General features: G+C 41.6%; 2 protein-coding genes across 2 annotated transcripts in view; both read right to left on the bottom strand.

The window, feature by feature from the left end:
* chsy3 (chondroitin sulfate synthase 3) overlaps positions 1-9,251 on the bottom strand; it is a 95,539-nt gene extending 86,288 nt beyond the window's left edge. Inside the window, exons 1-2 of the mRNA XM_049020611.1 lie at positions 7,845-9,251; positions 5,971-6,254 (exon numbers count right to left, since the gene is read on the bottom strand). Coding sequence (XP_048876568.1) covers positions 5,971-6,254; positions 7,845-8,559 — 999 coding nt within the window. The 5' untranslated portion in view covers positions 8,560-9,251. The remainder of the gene's footprint in view (positions 1-5,970; positions 6,255-7,844) is intronic.
* Positions 9,252-12,063: 2,812 nt separating this feature from the next.
* On the bottom strand, positions 12,064-16,236 carry LOC125746531 (major intrinsically disordered NOTCH2-binding receptor 1-like). The gene is made up of 3 exons (XM_049020612.1): positions 16,078-16,236; positions 15,334-15,573; positions 12,064-12,350 (listed from the first exon to the last, which is right to left on the bottom strand). The coding sequence occupies exons 1-3, from the start codon at positions 16,234-16,236 to the stop codon at positions 12,165-12,167; spliced, it is 585 nt and encodes a 194-aa protein (XP_048876569.1). The 3' UTR covers positions 12,064-12,164.
* Between the last annotated feature and the right edge of the window lie 4,283 nt (positions 16,237-20,519).

The raw sequence follows: 20,519 nt of genomic DNA, 5'->3' as shown, positions 1-20,519 counted from the left end.
CAATAAATTGATTTTTAATTAAAAGCCGCACGTCTAAATGCAGATATATATATACCTAAAATAGATTCGTAAACAGCATAATCACCTTCCTAGAATGCATTCATTTTAAAGTAAAATCTCACGGCACAATTTGTGTGGTGCCTGGTGAAATGCTCACATTTGCACAGTGACTCATGCAAACTTCCTCCGTGCTGCAGAAGACAAGAAGTTACAATGTCCGTGTTCAAAACCAGAAATATAAACATCACACTAACAATCTCACCCTCCACGTTTGCGTTAGGCTCATTAGACTCCATTATTTACATAAACTCCAAAGTTCATTCATTTGTCTTCGCAGAGAAATCTTGCAGCTCGACAAATAAATATAGCTCAGTGTATCTCGGCCCCGTCCTCGGGGACCCCCGGCGGACCGTGGTTCTGCCCCCTCTGGGGGTCATGGAGAACTTGGTTGAGCAGCACTAATGTAGCTGATATTTTATATAAAATAAAACCTAAGAGTCACTGCAGCTATTAAAATTACGATTCTTGAAAAATGAGGCCTGGCTTCCAATAAAATCCTTGGCACGCATCTGTCAGCGATGGTATATAAATGCTGTGCTTATCGATTAACCCAGGACACTCTCTTACACCGTAAATATGTGCAACAGTCATTTTTTAATAATAAAAAGTTTCAGCCCATGCAGAAATGTGTTTCGATCCATTTTCTGACTCCGGGCGGCTCAGTTAATCCTAATGAGCAGGCAGACCCGCCACTCCCGAATTTACGGTATCAATTTTGCCGTTAACAAGCAGACAAGCATTGCTGTAGGATTGGGACAAGCACCTTTCATACAGATGAATTGCCTCATGTAGCAAGTTAATGAAAGTGGTCCTCAGCTGCATAGTGTTGGGCTCATGCACGCTTCACTTTTAGTTTTCATTTCACAGGTTTTGAGGAACACTGCAATAGTTAGGGTGACCTCCTAATCCATTTCAGGAAGCACACTATCAGCTACTTCAGCTTTTACAAACTACTTTAAAACTGCAAGGCTCCTGCGCTTAGCTAATTATTTCAGTTTCTTATGCTTTGACTGGTTTGTTTCCTTGACTGAGAGCCTCATCCAGCTGTTTACATTAACATTAGTGACACACGCATGATTATAGGAGACTGACCAATCAGCAGACAGCAAGAAATCAGTGCTTAAGTGAAATCCAGGTCTTTTTAATTGAAATAATTATTAATTTCCATACCCTGAGCTAGCTCATAGTCTCCCCTGACATGATTAAGTGCTGAACCTAACTATAGTTACCCAAAAAGACCAAAGTTGCCGTTTACAGAACCTCAAGCCAATCAATCAATCAATCAATCAATCACTCAATCAATGAAATGCCAAATCCCACAGTCCCCCATATCAGAACTGTACAATGAATAAAACATCACAGCCATTAAAATATAAATATTACAGTGCACCAAAAAGTGTAATCCTGAACAAACTGTCGCGAAAGTCCATCTAAAAACGAGAATGATGTAAAGTACGGGAACAGCCTAAGGGAAACTGACAGGATTTCTTTTTAATCAATATGCAGATTAAGTGTTATAGAGCATGAAAGTAATTTTATTTTTTGGGAGCTCCAGCGAGTTCAACTAATACAATAATGCATCAAAATTAAAACTGGCCAAGAATGAATTTAATGTCAGGTCCCTAAACCTACATTTCAATGAAAAGCCATGGGACAGGAACGAACAGGGTGTGAAAAAAGTGTAAGCCTGTACAAAGAAAACGACAGAGTATTTAATTTCCATTGAGGGGAGCTTTAAACCTCCAAGGACAGGTAGGGTTCCTCCATCCGCTGAATCACCACTATTCCAGATTCAGCTTAGGACAGGAGTTAGCAAACTGGCTACAGCTAAGGCCTGAGTAAAGGCACCTGATTAGCCACATAGCGCTGCGCAGGAAGGAGGCTTCACACAGTATTTACCCGTATAGCTGTGCTCTATATGCAGGCAAAAACTAGAAAAATCGTTTTAGGAAACAAAGAGGCAGCAAAAGTTTATGCGTACAGTTTTTAACTTCTTCTTGGTGGTTGTTAAAAATCACAGAGTGATGACACGCACGATGGATAACACGCCAAGAGCTAAGAAAAAAATTTGTTAAAAAATGAAATAAATAGAAAAAGATGAATGTAATGGTGAAAGCAATCGGTATCTGCAGAAATGTTGTTTACAAATAGTTCATGCTACGTTTAAACTAAGTAAGATAGTTTGCTGGAGGAAAAAAGCATATGATCAAAGAGATACATTCTGTAGTTTTAAAACATATCTGTTATTTAACAGCTAATTAATAATCATTTTCAAAATGGAAGTGTTTATCTTTTACGATCATCCGGTCAAGATTCTAACATCGCATTTGTTTTACACATTTAATTTCACATTCAAGATTAATCAGATATTTGCTGAATAGTATCAGTGCTTGAGCTTCCATTTTATGACAAAAAACGTGGTTCCTTTCTAACTGTACTGTCTGCATTATAAGTAACAAAAAAATAAAAGGTTCCTTTATGAAGGACATACCCATTGTACTCACCCTGCTTCACTGGGGTTTTCTGTTATTTCCGCACCTAAAAATAACACCCACCACATCAAAGAGCCAAAGGCACCCAACTGTACTGTCTGGTGCAGGCCTGCAGATGCGGAAGCCTTCTGAGAAGCAGCGTGCAGGTATTTTATCGGCATTTGCAAAAGTATTTCATTAGATGCTGTTATGCGTTTAGCGCATATACCACAAACTCAAAGAATGCAATATATCGAATGGAAGAGAATAAGTTCTATTTTGCCTGTAACGTTTTTACTATAAATAAAAAGAAAAATAGAAGGAATAGATGCCTAAAATAGAAAAATAGAATAAAATAGAATAAAAAACAGAAGGCATCGTAAGGCTTCCGAGTATTAGCACTCTCTACATGTGTTACATTTTTACCTTACGTATGTGTACAATACTGCTCTAAATCTGGAGTGAAATTCTGGGCCTTGTAGTATTACAGCTGCAGGTAAGCTTCTTAGGCACTGGCCGTGTGGCAAGTTTTATCACTGGAATTATGGGAGCAGAATGAAACGAGCACTTATATACTTTCCAAGGGCCTACAAATAAGAGACGTCCATGTACCTACAGTGCAGGCCAGATGCATCGGGTGCAGCAATGCTCACAGACGCATTGTCTGCTCATACCTAAAAACAACACGATAAGTCATGTTTTTTTTTCCCACTGATGGCAGACCATCAAGGGAAGGATCCACCTAAAGCGTAGCCGAAAGGTGCTGACGTCACGCACGCTGTTCTACGTAATTGTCAGTTGCGCTATTTTGAAAGCGCCGCCAGGCCACGAGGCCCGCTTGCCACCGGATCGGAGTCCCTGCCAGGAAATGCGCCGTGTAACAAAGCTGGCATGGGTTCTCCAGGCGAGCGAAAACCGACACGGGTGTGTTTACTTTCAGGCTACCCCGTTTACCGATGTCACGCATTACTTACGAACTTTCGTCTGTATTAAACTTTACTTCCTGAGTCACACACTCTATCCTTTGTACCTGAACTGTTGTAATGTGACACTGGGATGGGAACTGGCTCAGATGCTATACTCCCAATAAATAAACCATCTCAAGAAAATAGGACGGTTGCAATAACAGCTAAAGATCATGTTAAGGTACGTAGCTACTGCTGAGATTAAAATCACACCACCCAGTTCAATCATGGTGCGTTGTAGTTAATTTGATCAATTAAACTGGTGTCCAGAATTCTGTGGCCTGTCAGTGCCACAGCTGCGACTGCAGTTAGTGCCACTTCTCTGCTTAGCATGTGTATAAAGTACGATATATGCTTTTTGGGCAAACATCATAACTTATTTACATTAGCAGATACTTTCACTAGGCTGACCTATTTCAGATTCTAGACACTAAAGAAAGTTATGGACACTGTCAGTGGTCCAAAAGCAATTCCCTGCAAGGAAGTACATGCCTTTCAGATGACAAGTATAGATATATGTACCGCTTGCTGCACCACGCATCTCCATGGGTCATTGCTATAGGAAGCTGATGACGCGGACATTGACATACCGACTCACTGCGTGAAATTCAGTGAAGCGAGGCTAACAGAAACGACGCTTAACTCTACGGATTCCCTCGGCCCCTTTAAAATCTTTTTCACCTCTTATATTTCCCAGGAGGCCCTTGTCTCCACGCAGCCTTTACCATAAGCCTCCCAATTCCAAATTCTCAGACGCTTTACCACACTCTGCAGAAATCTTTTGCTCTTGGATTTTGTTACTGCAGACAATTCATCCAGAAGTGATGAAACAAAGACTTATAAACATGAAACCTGCCGGAGAATTACGAAGTTAACATGAAAACGCAATATTGTACTGGTCTTATAACACAATAAGAGTTTAATGAGCCAAACTAATAAGGCATCATCAGGCAGTTTTGCTGTGAGGAGCAACAGTGTAAAGCACAGCTTACATTTACCTATTTAGCAGACCCTTTTATCCAAAATGATGTACAGCTGAGAAACAAAGTCAGATGGTCCCTGGAGTAACTGGGGGCTAAGGGCCTCGCTCAGGGGCCCAATGGTGAAATCACCCTAGATACCCGGGATTTGAACCAGCAACCTTCCAATCATGAGCACATAGTCCTAACCCACTAATATCTGCATGCAGCACCCTGCATTTCACTATGTTTGACAGCTAAAACTGTCAAGTTACCATCAGAGTCAAATGTCTGTAATTTGTAACTTGATATGGATCTCATCTCTATTCCAGCAGCCACAAAAAGGAAGTTCACCACAATGGCCTGAAATGGTGAATGAGACAATATTGGAAATATATACACGACTCCCAGAGATTCCCACACACGAATACCATTGTTAAACCGAGTGCCAGTTTCACCGTGTCTTATAATAAAATCATGAAATTGCGTTTCAGATTATACAAAACTGTCACATTCAAGAAGGTGATGCTGCAATGAATTTTCTGCAAACCACTAAGAATTAACATTATTAGTTTATGATCTAAAACTATGAACTATTAAAGTATGACTAAGTTTGTCACTTAAAGGAAAATTCTGTACACATATCAGGACTACCCCCCAATGAGTAATATAAAAGGTAGTAAACATTAAACTCAGATTTAATACATAGACTATATTTACCAAGCAGCTCCTGCATAATTTATATTAAAATAAATCAGAACTGTACCCCTACCCTTTTGCTTGCAATTACATAACTTTAAGAAGCATGATTTTTTTTATCAACAGAAAATAGCTTTAGATGAGCAGTGGGAATTTGTTTTGTTGCTCTAGTTGTTATGAATGAAAAAACAAGTCACAAGAAGTATATTTTCACTGGAGTATCAATGTTTTTGACAATTTGACATGTGGGTGATTACTATATAAACAAAATGCAAATGTATAAAAATTCCCTGTGCATGACATACGTTCCAGATTTTTTTTTTTTTAGAAATTTGGTTAATTTGCTTATTTATTTACGGCGTCATATCTATTTGCCATTGCTTTATTGCTCATTAAAATAAAGTGCCTGGAAATGTAGTTACAGGCAAACAGTACTACTTGTCTTACAGCCCATAAGAGAAAAGAATCATCATATCTCACTGGACGAGACATATTGTCCCCAGGAAAAAAAATAAAATAAAATACAATGCACTTTCACAGAATGAATAAATCACGATGGATGTGAAAATGTTAGTGGAAGTGGATGAGGAGAGGGAGGACTGCTATGGGGAGGAGGGGGGTTCAGGTAGGGACACACGACCATGCTGGTTTGCAACCAACCAGGTTTCAGAATCTCCGGACCACTTGACTACACTGCTGCAGACGTATCAAAAGACCAATTCAAAAAAATATCAGACATCCCAGATCAATAAATCAAAGCAACAAGCTGCATTGAGGACCAAAAGCCCCCAAACAAACCTGTCCCCACCCCCTTACCTCGTAGGACCAGACGCACTGGGTGCCCCCGAACCTCCGTACGCAGCGTCCCACCTCCACGTCCTCATGGGTGGTGTACATCTCCCGCAGACAGGCTCCGATGTGGGGCACCATCCTCCGCAGAACCTCCCTGCTGAAGATCATGCCCGGCCCCCCCATGCAAAAATTCTCCCCTGGTTCGAGGGCCAGCTTGCCCAGCTCCTCGGTGGTGCCCAGGCCCGTCTGGCCCAAGTAGAGCGGCTTTGTGCTGTTCAGAGACCGCAGGAAGCTCTCCAGTTTGTCCCCTGCAGTCACACGGGAGGCAGTGATGAGGGGAAGCTCACGCACACACACACACGTCCACATCACTTATCACATCACAATTTTTAGTATTTAAATGAGGCTTTTTAGTGAACTGGAAATTCCGGAAGTCAATTGTGAAGTGAATGCATCAAAAACAAAGATATCGAACTACAATTTGGAACACATTTTGCACTTCTATAACTTAATCTTACAGTCTGAAATGAACAAAACATTAAAATTATGCATAAAAACTCTTTTTTTTCCCTTTTGAAATAATGTTGCCATTGTTAATTTCCCCACCATGCACTAAAAGCTGAAGCATTTCTTAAGTAAACTGCCAATTCTAAAAGCCATTTGAAAAGTCAATTAATGAAAAACAAAGATCTAGAACTTCAGTCTGGTACAAACTTTGCACATTTATACCTTCAGTTTACAGTCCAAAATTAACAAACTGTCAGAATTATACTTAGAGGCTCTTTTTCCCTTGTGAAATCACATTTGTTTCTTTTCATTCCTACCAAGCAATGAAGCAGATCAATAGCATGATTAGCCATGTTCATAAAATGCTCTTGTATTGATTTGTGTATCATTAAGAATTTGTTCATTTGTTTGCTTCCTTTAGGAAACAGTGAGGAGAGCTTGTATGGTACAAAGGCACATACAATTTATCAGAATAATCACTGGGTCTGTTAGCCCTTTAGGGGAACCTCCGGAAGTCCTGAGAGCATCACAGGGTGGATGGAAGTGTGAAGTTTAACGCGGACACCCACTAATCAGACCACATAACGCTGCTCCACGTGACTTCCTCGGGTAACATCGCTAAAATTGGCTTTCTGTCACCCCTGACCTGATCCACCCAGGATGCCGACATGGAGTTTCAATCGGCATCTTTGATACAAGGCAACGGAACACCCCTCAAAAACGTCGCTTTATGTACTAGGCTGACAGGCAGATTTATGGAATATCTGTATGCCTATTGTATTCCTCTTCGATTATTATACGCGTGCAGACCTAACATGCCTAGTATTCTTATTAACGATCTCTAACTATCTCAGTTTTGTGAAAATATAAAGAATTTTATTAAATTTAGAAATGTATGAAGGTCCAAGTCAGACTATGGATAAAAGTTACACTATCCCGTCAGTTTCATTAAGGTCGGATACCCACGGTCACAACTTTGGTACTCACATATAAAACTGTACACTAAATGCTAGATACTTAAATGTAGTGCTTGGGCTTTTAACAAATACTATGGCCGACTGACTGGATCGGGGCTTTAGTGGAAATTCGTGATAGAAACTTATCTAAAGTAACCACTGTAAACCGTGAAACACAAAACCAGATTAAGGTTTCGGTGCAGAGAGACGTGAAGTTACCATATTAGGAATATGAGTTTTGTTAAAGATGCCTGGGATGGCTGATCGCTGAGTGCTAACGGGAGTGTGCGGCTGGGCGGGTGTCACGCCTGGGTATGGGAATGTCACCGCCGACAAAGTTACCTACACTTGTCAGACGACCGACAATACTCACCCCCCCACCCCCCCATAAGACCGACTTCCGACATTAACCCCAAGCGAAAGCCAGCCATTCACCTCGGATATAGACATCGTCATCCGCCCGCATGAACCACTCGTACTTATCCAGGTAATGGTCGTGCATGTACTTCAGCATCATGAACGACTTCTTCTGCGGAGGGTAGGAATCGTCCACCCCCGGCAGGGACACCACGGGTAAGGAGACGGGCAGCGGCACCGTTTCTGATCTCTCGCTGGAGAAGAACTCCACCTTCCCGGGGATGGTTCTGGTCCACGTCCTATGGGCAGCCACGGCCCGTGAATCCAGGTACTTTTTGGCCGTCATGACACCGACGTATAGGAAATTCCTGGGCTGCGGGAAGGGATCTCCTCCATGCCCGCTGTCGTTGCTGGATCTGTGCATGCTTTCCCCCTCCTCCTCGCTCGCCTCCTGGCTGGACATGGGGCTCCTGTCCTTCTGCCACGCATTGCTGCTCGCCGTGCTCTCCTCCATATCCCGCACTTTACCCACGCTCCCGGCATTACCGTAGTAGGAGCACATATTAGATTTTCTCCTCTTGCCACTGATTTCCAAGACCCGGGGAACAATGAGCCAAGACGCCGCAGTAAATCCAAGGAACACCCCGACAATAACGCTCATCCAGGGTCTTCTTGACCTCACAGCCATGATTAAATAAATATACGTACAGGTTAAATATAATGCAAATGAAATGAAACACCCGATATTATTTGCGGTGAAGGCTATTGCTTTGCTATATTGGACGATTATCATACATGTTTAGGTTTTGATCGAAGTACATTAGCTTGCTAAACAAGTAGTGTTACCTAAGGGTAATAATATTTCTCCTATTTGCATCCATGGATAACATCCCTTAAAATGAGTCCAGGCAATGTAGCTATACATCCGACGGTAGTTCGGGTACAGTCTTAAAGGACTGCCATGTTGCAGTTACAGGAAAAACATTGTGTCGGTTTTCTTTATTTGTAACTGTCCAACGCGACGGAAGAAGTTGCAGTGCGGTTCGGATTGAACGCGATGCCGAGACGCGACCTCATTACTTTCCATCGAGAAACATGATGCCTCCAACTGAGTAGCTGGAAAAAATTATACAAAAAGTTGCCGCTTACAAATTGTTGCCGATCGCAATCATTTTTTTAAAACAGCCAAGATCGTTGCGTTTCCAGTTGTCTCATCGGTCCCACATGAAGAAATTGTAGTTCTTAACAATATTGTTCTGCAAACAAACAGCTATTTTATCCGCGCCTGTCTCGCCATTTTGTGCACTAATTGACGTCAGAGTAAATAACTTTACATATTTTTCTTTCTTCCCGGCCCTCTTCTCTAATTTTGCGGAGCAGTCTTGCGGCACTGGGGTAAATATGCATCGCCGAGTGAAGTAGCTAACGGGATAGTCTCCGGGAGGCGAGGCTGGCGGAGGGCGGAGCGACAGCCGGCAGCCGCACAGAGCCTTCCTCTCCCCGGACTGACGCGGGCTGAGGTGCTCCGAGGGGTGGCACACGTTGCATCACTAAGGGCTACTTTGCCGGATCCGAAGCAGCGCTTTTCAACAGCTAATTTCTCTGTCGTTTTTTTGTTGCAACGATGTCCGTGTCCCCATAAAGCTTCAGCAGGAAACGGTTGGTGCGCGAAAGTTTAAGCCGTTTCCAGACGCCCATTTTGGCAGCTATAGTTCTTCTTTCTTTCTTTAATTTCCGAATTAGCTGGTTAAGTTTGCTAATGCGGATCCCGACTCATGCTTGGCAAAGGTTTCGCTTTTGGGGCATAGATGACAAGCATATTCAACCCAAGAAGAACCCAAAAGTAAAAAAGAAAGCTTACGATATATGTATTTAAGTGTTTCAAATAAACACGGAAGTCATCGTCTCTCTGGGATTAATAAACGCTAGGCTACCTAATCGCGTTCACTCATTATGTGTTCATTATCGTCGTTAAAAGCGTTAATACAGGACTGAACTGACACATAAGCTGGTATGCCTATTTTAAGAAAGTTTTTGGAACTATTTCACAGTTTTTTATTCTGATTAAGTGATTAAAGATGCCCATTTCCTGACTCAGCTAAATAATCTGATTACGAACTGATTATGAGAAAGACCTCGGTGTGTATGTTGAGGCTTCTATGTCACTCTCGCCAGTGTGGGGAAGCAATAAAAATGACCAGTAGGATGTTGGGTTACATCTTTGGATGTGTGGAGTTTAAGTCAAGAGAGGTGATGCTAAGATTATACAATTCCCTCGTAAGACTCCACCTAGAATATTGTGTGCAGGTTTGGTCACCTTACCTTAAGAAGGACATTGCTGCCTTGGAAAAGGTGCAACATAGGGCTCCGAGAATGATTCCTGGTCTTAGAGGAATGTCTTACGAGGAGAGGTTAGCTGAGCTGAATCTGTTTAGCCTTAAGCAAAGAAGGTTAAGGGGGGACATGATCCAAATATATAAGATTCTAACAGGTCAGGATGCTGTTCAGCCAAATGGCTATTTCCATAGTAGTTTAAATACTAGAACTCGTGGCCATAAGTGGAAATTAGCAGAATAACATTTTAAAATGAATCTGAGGAAGCACTTCTTCCTGCTAGTGTAGTGCAAGCTAAAACCCTGGGTTCCTTTAAATCAGAGCTAGATAAGATTTTAACAACTCTGAGCTATTAGTTAAGTTTAAGTTACATAGGCCTTGCATATGTAGTTGCTCTTGCATTGTGGAATTTGACTTTGGTTACTATTTTTTGGTTACTATAGTATCGTATGAGCACGTTGATTAAATGCCACACCAGTAACCTCACAGACAAAAATAGCTCACTGCTCCAGAAAAACCACCTCAAACACCGACCTACGACTTTGGGTAGATATTGTCACTTAAAAATCCCACATAAAGTAACATTATTTGCAACGCAAATTCAGAAAAAGTTTTTAATATGGTAAAGTAGATATTTTCAAATAAAGTTAGGCCTGTATGATTGTACTGAAAATCAACATTGGTTTGGGCCCACAAATCAGAGTATGAAATTTGTTTGCCTCGGCATTTTAGAATAATTTACCGCAAGTGTACCGAAATATAATGTTTCCAGCAATATAAATAAAAACTGCAGGGATTGTGCATAGACATTTGAAAAAAAAAAATCCGAAACGAGCGATGGTGACACCGCTTGAAGCAGGATATTTGTAGAGCTCACGCATTTTTCCATTGTGCTGGACTGCCCTCTACTGGTATAACTGCAGTATTTTACCTTAATGCTCTGTGATCGGGCGCTTTACGTGTCAGGCAGTAACACTTTGGTAACACATTACGCACAAAATTGTATTAGAAAATGACGCAACAAGTTCCCGAATATGATTTCTTCTACACATGATTTAATGTTTATGCATTTGGGAGACCATTTTGTTTCCTAGAATATATACATGTAATTTACTTTAGTATATATTGTACATATATTACAAAATGCGTATTAAAAATAACCTGTCAGATGCGACTAATATCTTTTCGTTAATGAAATTTGTCAAGTAATCCAGTAAACAAAAGAAGTCCTCTTGACAGTGGAAAGGCCATGTTCCATCACGGGAGTGGATGGAGTGGTGCTGTAATTACCGAATAGCTCTCTAGCTATTTTTAGACCCTAACAATAATACGGCAGCCTCTAGTGGACCCGGTGCAGAGGAGCGGGCGCGCCTTCGGGCTCCCCGTAATAGACTTCTGACGCCGTGGACGCCTATCTTCCCCTGCCTGCCCTAGTTTGCGCACATTCCACTTCTCAGCCTCCTACTTCTCATTCGTGCCTGAATGATCTCATTCGGGAATTCATTTGAAACACACGCAAGAATCATTCAGGAATTCATTTGAGACACACAAAAATCATTCTTATTATGCTTCACTGTTTGATCTCTATACAAGTGATATGAAGGCATGCACGCACTGTGCATTTTAATGCATCAATGCCCACGTAATCTATGAAATACAGCCTATTATTTATTGTCTGTATAGCCTTCCAACATTCAAGTTTTTTCGTCTAGTGCCTGCATTGGCTGGGGATTTGTGATTTAGCTAATGCGGAGACGCGGAGTGCAATAAGCACTAAACATTTCAATCTAAGAAATTGGTTGAAGGGTTATTCTGACAAGAAAATCGCTCATCCCTGGCACAAGTGCCGCACAGTCAAGCATCGGATTCTGCATTTATGCGGACCGGATGTCTAGCATGGAGACTTGCCGTGTGCTTAATTGATCAGAAACAACAGATAAGGGGAACAATAAAAAATATATGCATCTTTAATTGCACACATTAAAAAAGACAAACTTTGTGAAGAGATTTTCACTTGTAAAAATAATGAATTATGTGTGTACTTGGCAATGCATAAGCCATCGTTTATTTTTTTGTAATTACTACTGGCACGGTAATGATTATAATGACTGCGAGCACTGACACGATAACTAAAGCCGCCATTTTACACATTTTATTTCGTCTCTGTTCCGCTTCCTTCCTTTTCAGCAGTGAGTCGTAGCCTGGGGTGTAGAGATCTTCCAGCCAAAAGCTCAGATCCTTGGGGTCCTCCTACAGAAGAAGGACGAGGCGTGATTTAAGTGAAATTTCCGTCATGTTTTCGTCGTCGTCTTTACTTACTTCGACTAGGGGCACACTCAAAAAGGCAATATGCCCACTCCCGATGTTTCAAAAATTTAATAAATACCTAGCGAGTAGAATCAGGAGATTGTGGCTAGCTAGTCGTTTAGCGATATATGCTGCTTCTGTGTATCCTAAACGAGAAACGCAATTATATAATACTTTACTCTAATAATATTGTATAGACTGTGCAGGGTTGCCAACTCTCAATGCTTGAGCAAGAAATCTTATGGCAAATCTATATTGTTTCAGTATAAACCTAAAATTAGCTACATCAAAACCTTTGGGGTAGTTTGCAAACCTTACTGAGTATTTACAAGGTGATAAAACTGTTAGATACATATAAAAGCCTGTGTATGTGTGTGCAGAAAATCTCACTCCAGCCATTTCACCTAAGTTTCACAATCCTATGAGTGTAGTGACTATTTCTAACCAACAGGAGGCCACCCCCCAAAACGTTGGGGCCCCCACGCTCCACTGCATGGTTATTGCCATTGAAAGAGCACCTTTGAAGGGATGTTCCCTCACCCCAACTGACAGCCGTGAGACAGCTCAACCTTTTCCAAACAACGCAGCGAGCTGTTCTGTCCTGTTGTTGCCTCATCCACGGACATGAAATCAGTTGACATCCCCTTGGCCTCACATGCAGGCCGACGTCATGAAAATTTTACTGTGCTCTATATAAACAGTTGAAAATGGGAGGGGGGAAGAGTGTGCTATTTATTGGCATAGAGCCCGACAATGAGTAGATGGCCTGTTTAGTAGGGACAGAGCCTACTCATCTTAAATCAGATTAGAGGGACACTTCCACACATTCTTGCTGCCCGTTCCCAAGTTCATGTTTAATACTGGCATGATGGCATGACCCAGGATCCTGAGTGTAAATGTGTCGCTTTCCCTTGAATAGAAATTGCGAGGACTTGGTTCATGAGTGATGATAACCCGTCAACTCAGTGGTTTATGAAACTGTGCCTATATCCAGAAAGTTGTGGGTTTGAATCCCGTGGCCTGCAGAGTAATCATATCACTGCTGTGCCCTTAACCTCAATTGCTCCAGGGCTGCTGGATGTTGGCTGACCCTCTTCTGTGACCTCAAGCTTTTCTCCCCCGTACCTCGCTTTAAGACAAAAGCATCTGCTAAGTCAATAAATGTAAATTTAATCTGCGGCACAGGTCATCCCTTAGGAATGAACCACAGGGGTTGATGTTAGCTGGCCTTAGCCTGAACATTCTCATATACAAAACACCGAAATTGCAGACCCGTGATTCATCGATCCATCTATCTTTTACACGGCTTATTTGGGAAAAGGTCGGGCTGAGCCTGGAGGCTGTCCCAAAGAGCCGAGCGCACAAGGCAGGGGATGTCCTTCATGGGGTGCCAGTCCATGCCTAATATGCTAATAGGATTCAGCTTTTATACAGACAGCTTCTGTATCATCTTCTATCTATTTACTCAGTTGGCCGCTAATGTAATTATATCCTGCCCCTAATTGGGTGGTTGTTTGCTTCTTAGTTCGTTGTACTTTGCAGTCCTTGCAGGCTAAGACGGTGTTGCATTACCATATAAGATTCCTGGAGTCTTTTCAACAGGGCTGTATTACATTGAAGGACAGCACCTTACTTTGTTTGGTGGCCAGTATTCATAGCTGTGAGCATAATTTATGGAGCCCCCTCCCCCCAATAAGATTTCATAGGCTGCGATTTGGCTCATGCACATGGCTTATGATAGGCTTGTTAATACCTAGAGAGAGTATAACAGTTTTTGTTTTTTTGGCGGGATGGGGGGGGGGGAGGGCGAGCAAGAAGGTATTCTAACCAGTATGAAATGTTAGCAGGGTCATGAATCGATATGGGGGTCATTACTGGGGCCTGCAGATTTTCTAAAGCTGTAACTGCAAGAAAGCAGGGAAAAAAACCTAAATCTTTAATTCAGATGTTTTTTGTTCTGCTAGAATGTTCTTCATCGCCATGCAGCTGTGAGCTCAGATCCGGATAAGAGCGAATCTGAAGTGTCCCTTGTTTGTAACACAGGGGCCCAGTAATCTGAAGGGTTTTCTGTGAACTCACATCTGGTAAGGGGTCAGATCTTTTATGCAAGAACAGCCAGGGAAACTGGATCTGTTAAAACAATAAGAGCAGTGTGGCAAGGCACATAATAGAGAGGTAATATTGTAGTGGGTGATGCCAGGGTTAGTCTGATGCACTGGCATCCCATCTCTGCTGTACGCATGTCATACTCTGTGTTTACCCAGGTTGGGTAAGTGGTTATGGAAGATGCATGGATGGATGCATGTATGGATGCATGCATGTATGCATAGATAGATTCATGGATGGATAGATGCATGCATGCATGAAAGTATGAATGGATGCATGCATGCATAGATGGATTCATGAATGGATAGATGCATGAATGGATAGATGCATGGATGGATGATTGCATGTATGAATGGATGCATGTATGCATAGATGGATTCATGGATGGATAGATGCATGCATGCATGAAAGTATGAATGGATGCATGCATGCATAGATGGATTCATGGATGGATAGATGCATGGATGGGTGGATGGATGCATGGATGGATATACTTAGGACTGTCACTAGGGTCTTATGACATCCGGGGCTTACACACTGGTTCTCAAACTGATAGCATGCTTGTTAAAACATCTGAGCTAAACACATCTTTTGGAGCACATTCGGATTTATATGAGACTTCAGCCCCATATGCTCCAGCCTAGTGATGCCTCTGGATATGCTCTCTATAGACTGAATGTCAACTACGATTTTGCTGGACTTAGTCTTAAAGGAATTAAATCTGACAACCAAAAGGTTTCAGTTTGCAGAACAGAACTGCCTGTTTACCATGATCATGTGATCTTCAACATCACTGTTTCCATTTATACGTGTACGTTACCTTTAAATAATCCGATAGATGAGAGTGTGCAGGATGCATGTCGTACTCCTGCACCGTCCATGAAGGCTTTGACTTCCTGCTCTCCCAGCTTTCTGCCGTCTGCATGTCTGAATAGAGGGGGTTCCTCTTGATTTTCGATTTCAGCATCACCGGCGTGACGTGCTTCTCCAAGACGCCATCCACAAACATGGGGCTGCTTTCCAGAGATGGCCTGTGGCCGGTCAGTCTCCTCTGCTCCCTCTTTGGGAAGACAGGAAAAGAGGAGGAGTGTTTGCTTTCCTCTGAGGAGCTTAAACGTATCTTTTTCCCCCCAAGAATTTATCATTTTATCACCTCCTGTTAATTTCTCATTAAACGTGAAATTTTAGCTGGAGTTCTGCAGCCAAGATGGAATTAACTCACGAGCGAACCAGTGTCATTTTATATTAAGTTTGTGTAACGAATCCATTCCATCCCAGACGGAGCCCCAGATGTCCCTGACTACTTAGTACTATTATCATTTTCATCTGAGAAAAAAAAACACCATCGTCTAATATAAAACATGCCATACATATTACAGGCAGACATTTAAACAGATGTTTGTATATATTTTTCTGAACATCAGTACAAAGCAGTTAAAACTGTGTGCATTCCATGCATTACTCAGGATAACCATAGTTAATCAATGACATCTAATGTATATTACAGACAAAGTCAGAAGCTGGTTAACTGTTCAGTGGTAGTGGAGTCTCGGACTTGCAGTACCTGCATGTAGACCCTGTTCTGCCATTGCTTATGTCCCGACAGCGCGGCCCCAGCCGTGAACCCGACCTGGAACATTCCATGACTTGCAGGTAAGGAGTTGACATCCAGCTGGAGGAATTTCTCCGGGTGATTATTGTTGGGCAGGGCCGTCAGATCCATGTTTCTCCGAGGATGGACAACGTCGGAGGACAGGAGGGCTTGCAGAGCTACGGTCTCCTAATTATTCATGACGCACTGTTGCCCGAGGAGGTCGTGTGTAACGGTATCCGACCCCTCCCCGCTTGTAAGCGGACTCCCATGGTGCCGGCAGGTGTAGCGTCAGTGCGGCCGCCACACGCGAACCTGGCAGGGTCGCTTGCAGGGCCCACGGCTGCTTCTGAGCTGATGGACTGTGTTTTATCAAGAGCAGCCACTGAAACCTTTGATTTACTATGAATCGGCATGTTCAGAGGCGTTTGGACACTGTCCCAGCTTAGGCTAAGCTGCCTGTTTGGAGGAAACGGTGAGAGGTGCAGAAATACAGCATGCGGTCTGTCAGAAATAGACTTAGTGCCAGTAGACTGGAAAAGAAATCTTCAAATTCAAATTTTATTTGTCACATACACAGTCATACACAGTACGATATGCAGTGAAATGCTTAGACAACTGCGCGTGACCTAAAAATAAGACTATGAATAGGAATAGGAAATAAATGTGAGAATTAAAATAAAAGGTAAATTTAACTAGGAAAAAAGAAAAAATAAAATATAAAAATTAAAGTTAAAATAACTGTACAACAAAAACACATAATATAGAAAATATATAAAGAATATATGAAGAAATATAGAACAATAAGAGCAGCTATACGAGTAGGTATATATTTATGTAACTTTTGTGTAGAATGGAATTAGAATAATAAAAGAATGGTAATGTCCAGGGTTGTGCAATCCACATATTTAAAGTGTCTTATACAGTGCAAATATGCTTAAGAGTGATTTATTTAAAGTGACTTGTAATAGAGTGATTTGATGACCACGAAGTGTAGTTGTGCAGTGGCCACTAGTGTAAACGAATGTCCAGAGTGTGTGTAAAAACCGTATGTGTGGGTCAGTACTGTGTGGTGGTGTGATTAAGAGACTGTATCGCCTGTGGGAAGAAGCTCCTCCTCAGTCTCTCTGTGTTGGCCTTCAGGGAGCGGAATCGCTTTCCTGACCTCAGAGAGAACAGTCTGTTATTGGGATGGCTGAGGTCCTTCACGATCTTCCTGGCCTTGGTCCAGCACCGCCTGCTGTAGATTGAGTGCAGGTTCTGTACTATGTTCTGATGTTATTTGAAGTCTTGTTTTTGTTTATTTTTTTAAATCATGCAAATCATCCAGGCGTTCATTAATAATGTTGCATCAGTTTTGCATTAAATGATATGCAGTGTTAGGCATTTCAGGTCCAGAAGCTACAAATCCAGACCAAGATTTTGTTTCTACTGACTAGTTAAGCATAAGAGTCACAGTCACAGAGCACTCAACTGGTTGGTAGAAACAAAGTCTTTGTCTGGATTTGTTGCTTTTGAACCTGAAATACCCAGCACTGATTATACAGGTATGTGGGGGGTGGCATGGTGGTGCAGTGGTTAGCACTGTTGCCTCACACCTCTGGGTCCCAGGTTCAAGTCTCTGCCTGGGTCACATGTGTGTGGAGTTTGCATGTTCTCCCCATGTTGTCGTGGGGTTTCCTCCAGGTACTCCGGTTTCCCCCCCACAGTTCAAAGACATGCTGAGGTTAATTGGAGTTGCTAAATTGCCCATAGGAGTGCATGTGTGAGTGAATGGTGTGTGAGTGTGCCCTGCGATGGGCTGGCCCCCCATCATACCCATTGCTTCCGGGATAGGCTCCGGACCCCCCACGACCCGGTAAGATAAGGGGTTTGGAAAATGGATGGATGGATGATTATATGTGGGTAATTTCTCACCACTGCATTCTTAATGATGCTCCCCGTGCCGTGGCCATTGCATTGATGGATAAAATATCCTAATCTGGATAGTATACTTGACATCTTCTGATCTAGGAAAGAAAAGCACAGTGGTGCCAGTGATCCCTGTTGTTGATATCCTTAACTTTTTATTTTTAAGTTAAAAGCTCACAAAAAGGTTGGATCATTGAAACATGATACAGATGAAAGGCATTTCTCAGTTGCCACTGTAACTCAATATCTGGTTGCGTGAGATGAATTTAACTTTCTTCTTAACACTGTGAGAAGCCCGTTTTTACAGTTTAAGAGGGAAGATGAGGTGCTCTGCAGCCCATCCTAGAAGTGTTTCAGGAAGGTCAAGTGCCGTGTGCAGTGGGCAAGAGCGGTATACGCTGGGTAGCTCTGTGTAGCCTTGGGGAGCCTTGAGTAGCCCTGGGGAGCCTCTGAAGCACATGTCTACATCGCAAGCAGGTCATGCTTCTCCATCGATCTGGGATATAACTGCAACAGCAAAAATGGGGGCTCAGCTAGCATCCGTAGTCTGAATTAGTCTGAGTAACAATTTACTTGATGGGGCACAGATCATATAGTATTATACTATTACTTATGTATTAATTAACCTCAAACAAACTTAATTACATACTGATCTCATATTAATTCATTATTAATGAATCGTGACGCATGTCTTATCTCAGGCAGTTTCTATATTTGTTACTATATCTGTTAATTGTATGTCAGTGAACTATTGAAGGAACAAGTAATAAATAACACAAGCGAAATACTGATCTCATGTTTGCTCATCATTAATGAATCATGACACATCTTTTATCTTGAGTAGCAACTAGATTTGTTTATAATTTGTTCATAGTTTGTGCTCCAGTAGCAACTGAGTTATTAATAAGTATTTGCGCCCCATTAAGTGAAGTGTTAAATTGTAATTCAGAAATGTCACAGCACACAACAGGGGCAGGAACCGTAACAGAGATAATTGTATAACTACAGCAATTCAGTAACTTTTCTTCTCTCTTAAATATTTTTGATTGATTTCTATGTATTAAATGTATATACAGTATATAAATGTTCTAAGGAATACAAGTAATTCATATTTAATTTTCTGTCAATCAATCATCTAATTAAAGTTTGTCTGCAGCATGAAGGTACAATTAATGTGGATTCAGTCCATTCACAAGTGTAAACAAAAGTTGCAATTGTTTTTAATTCATGCCATGCAAATCAATGAGTATCACTCTAGAATGAAAATGGTAGATTACCTGGATTCAAATAACATTCTGAGGGATAGCCAACATGGATTTAGAAGAGGTAGATCCTGTTTAACTAATTTATTTGAGTTCTTCGAGGAAGCTACAAGAGAAATTGATCACAAAAAGGCCTACGATGTGATCTACTTAGATTTCCAGTAGATATCCAGACCACTATTGTTCCTAATTTACATTAATGATATTGACACCAATACATACAGTAAACTGGCTAAATTTGCAGATGACACTAAGGTGGGTGGTGTAGCAGATACTGATCTAACAGCGGAGAGGCTACAACGGGATCTGGATTTAATTAGCGACTGGGCTGATACCTGGTAGATGAAATTTATCATAGATAAATGTAAGGTAATCCATGCAGGGAGCAGAAATATAAAGTACAGATATTTTATGGGTTCCACTAAAATAAAGGTAGCTGATTACAGGAGAAATCTCGGTGTGTATGTTGATGCTTCCATGTCCAACTTTCACCAGTGTGGGGAAGCAATTAAAAAGGCCAATAGGTTGTTGGGTTACATCTCTAGGTGTGTGGAGTTTAAGACAAGGGAAGTGATGCTACGATTATATAATTCCTTGGTAAGACCCCACCTAGAATATTGTGTGCAGGTTTGGTCACCTTACCTTAAGAAGGACATTGCTGCCTTGGAAAAGGTGCAACGCAGGGCTACGAGAATGATTTTTGGTCTTAGAAGAATGTCTTATGAGAAGAGGTTAGCTGAGCTGAATCTGTTTAGCCTTGAGCAAAGGAGATTAAGGGGGGACATGATCCAGGTATATAAGATTCTAACAGGTCTGGATGCTGTTCAGCCAAATAGCTATTTCAATTACTAGCACTCGTGGCCATAAGTGGAAATCAGTGGGAGAACATTTTAAAATGAATTTTTGGAAGCACTTCTTTACACAGCGTGTAGTTAGAGTACGGAATAGTCTTCCTGCTAGTGTAGTGCAAGCTAAAATCCTGGGTTCCTTTAAATCAGAGCTAGATAAGATTTTAACAACTCTGAGCTATTAGTTAAGTTCTCCCCAAATGAGCTTGATGGGCCGAATAGCCTCCTTTTGTTTGTAAATTTATGTTCTTAATGTATAGAATATTGCATCTAATTGGGTACAAGGCCAAAAACACACAAATTTAGCAATTAAAATAAACTCCTCTCAAACCTAAGAAGATTAATGAAGAAAGTCTTCTTGATTTTGAAAAAGGGCAAATTGATATTTTTTCCA

This window comes from Brienomyrus brachyistius, chromosome 7, assembly GCF_023856365.1.
Source record: "Brienomyrus brachyistius isolate T26 chromosome 7, BBRACH_0.4, whole genome shotgun sequence".
NCBI lineage: Eukaryota > Metazoa > Chordata > Actinopteri > Osteoglossiformes > Mormyridae > Brienomyrus > Brienomyrus brachyistius.
The sequence above is the reverse complement of the archived record's forward strand: the minus strand, read 5'-3'. Positions and strand labels throughout refer to the sequence as shown.

What these genes read in the sequence shown, in the direction of transcription:
- LOC125746531 (XM_049020612.1), bottom strand. Translation starts at nt 16,236, where the DNA reads ATGGATCTGACGGCCCTGCCCAACAATAATCACCCGGAGAAATTCCTC. An exon ending in AGAACAGGGTCTACATGCAG is followed by an intron (nt 15,574 to 16,077) that starts GTACTGCAAGTC and finishes GTCTTCCCAAAG; the next exon opens with AGGGAGCAGAGGAGACTGAC. An exon ending in ATCTATCGGATTATTTAAAG is followed by an intron (nt 12,351 to 15,333) that starts GTAACGTACACG and finishes CTTCTTCTGTAG; the next exon opens with GAGGACCCCAAGGATCTGAG.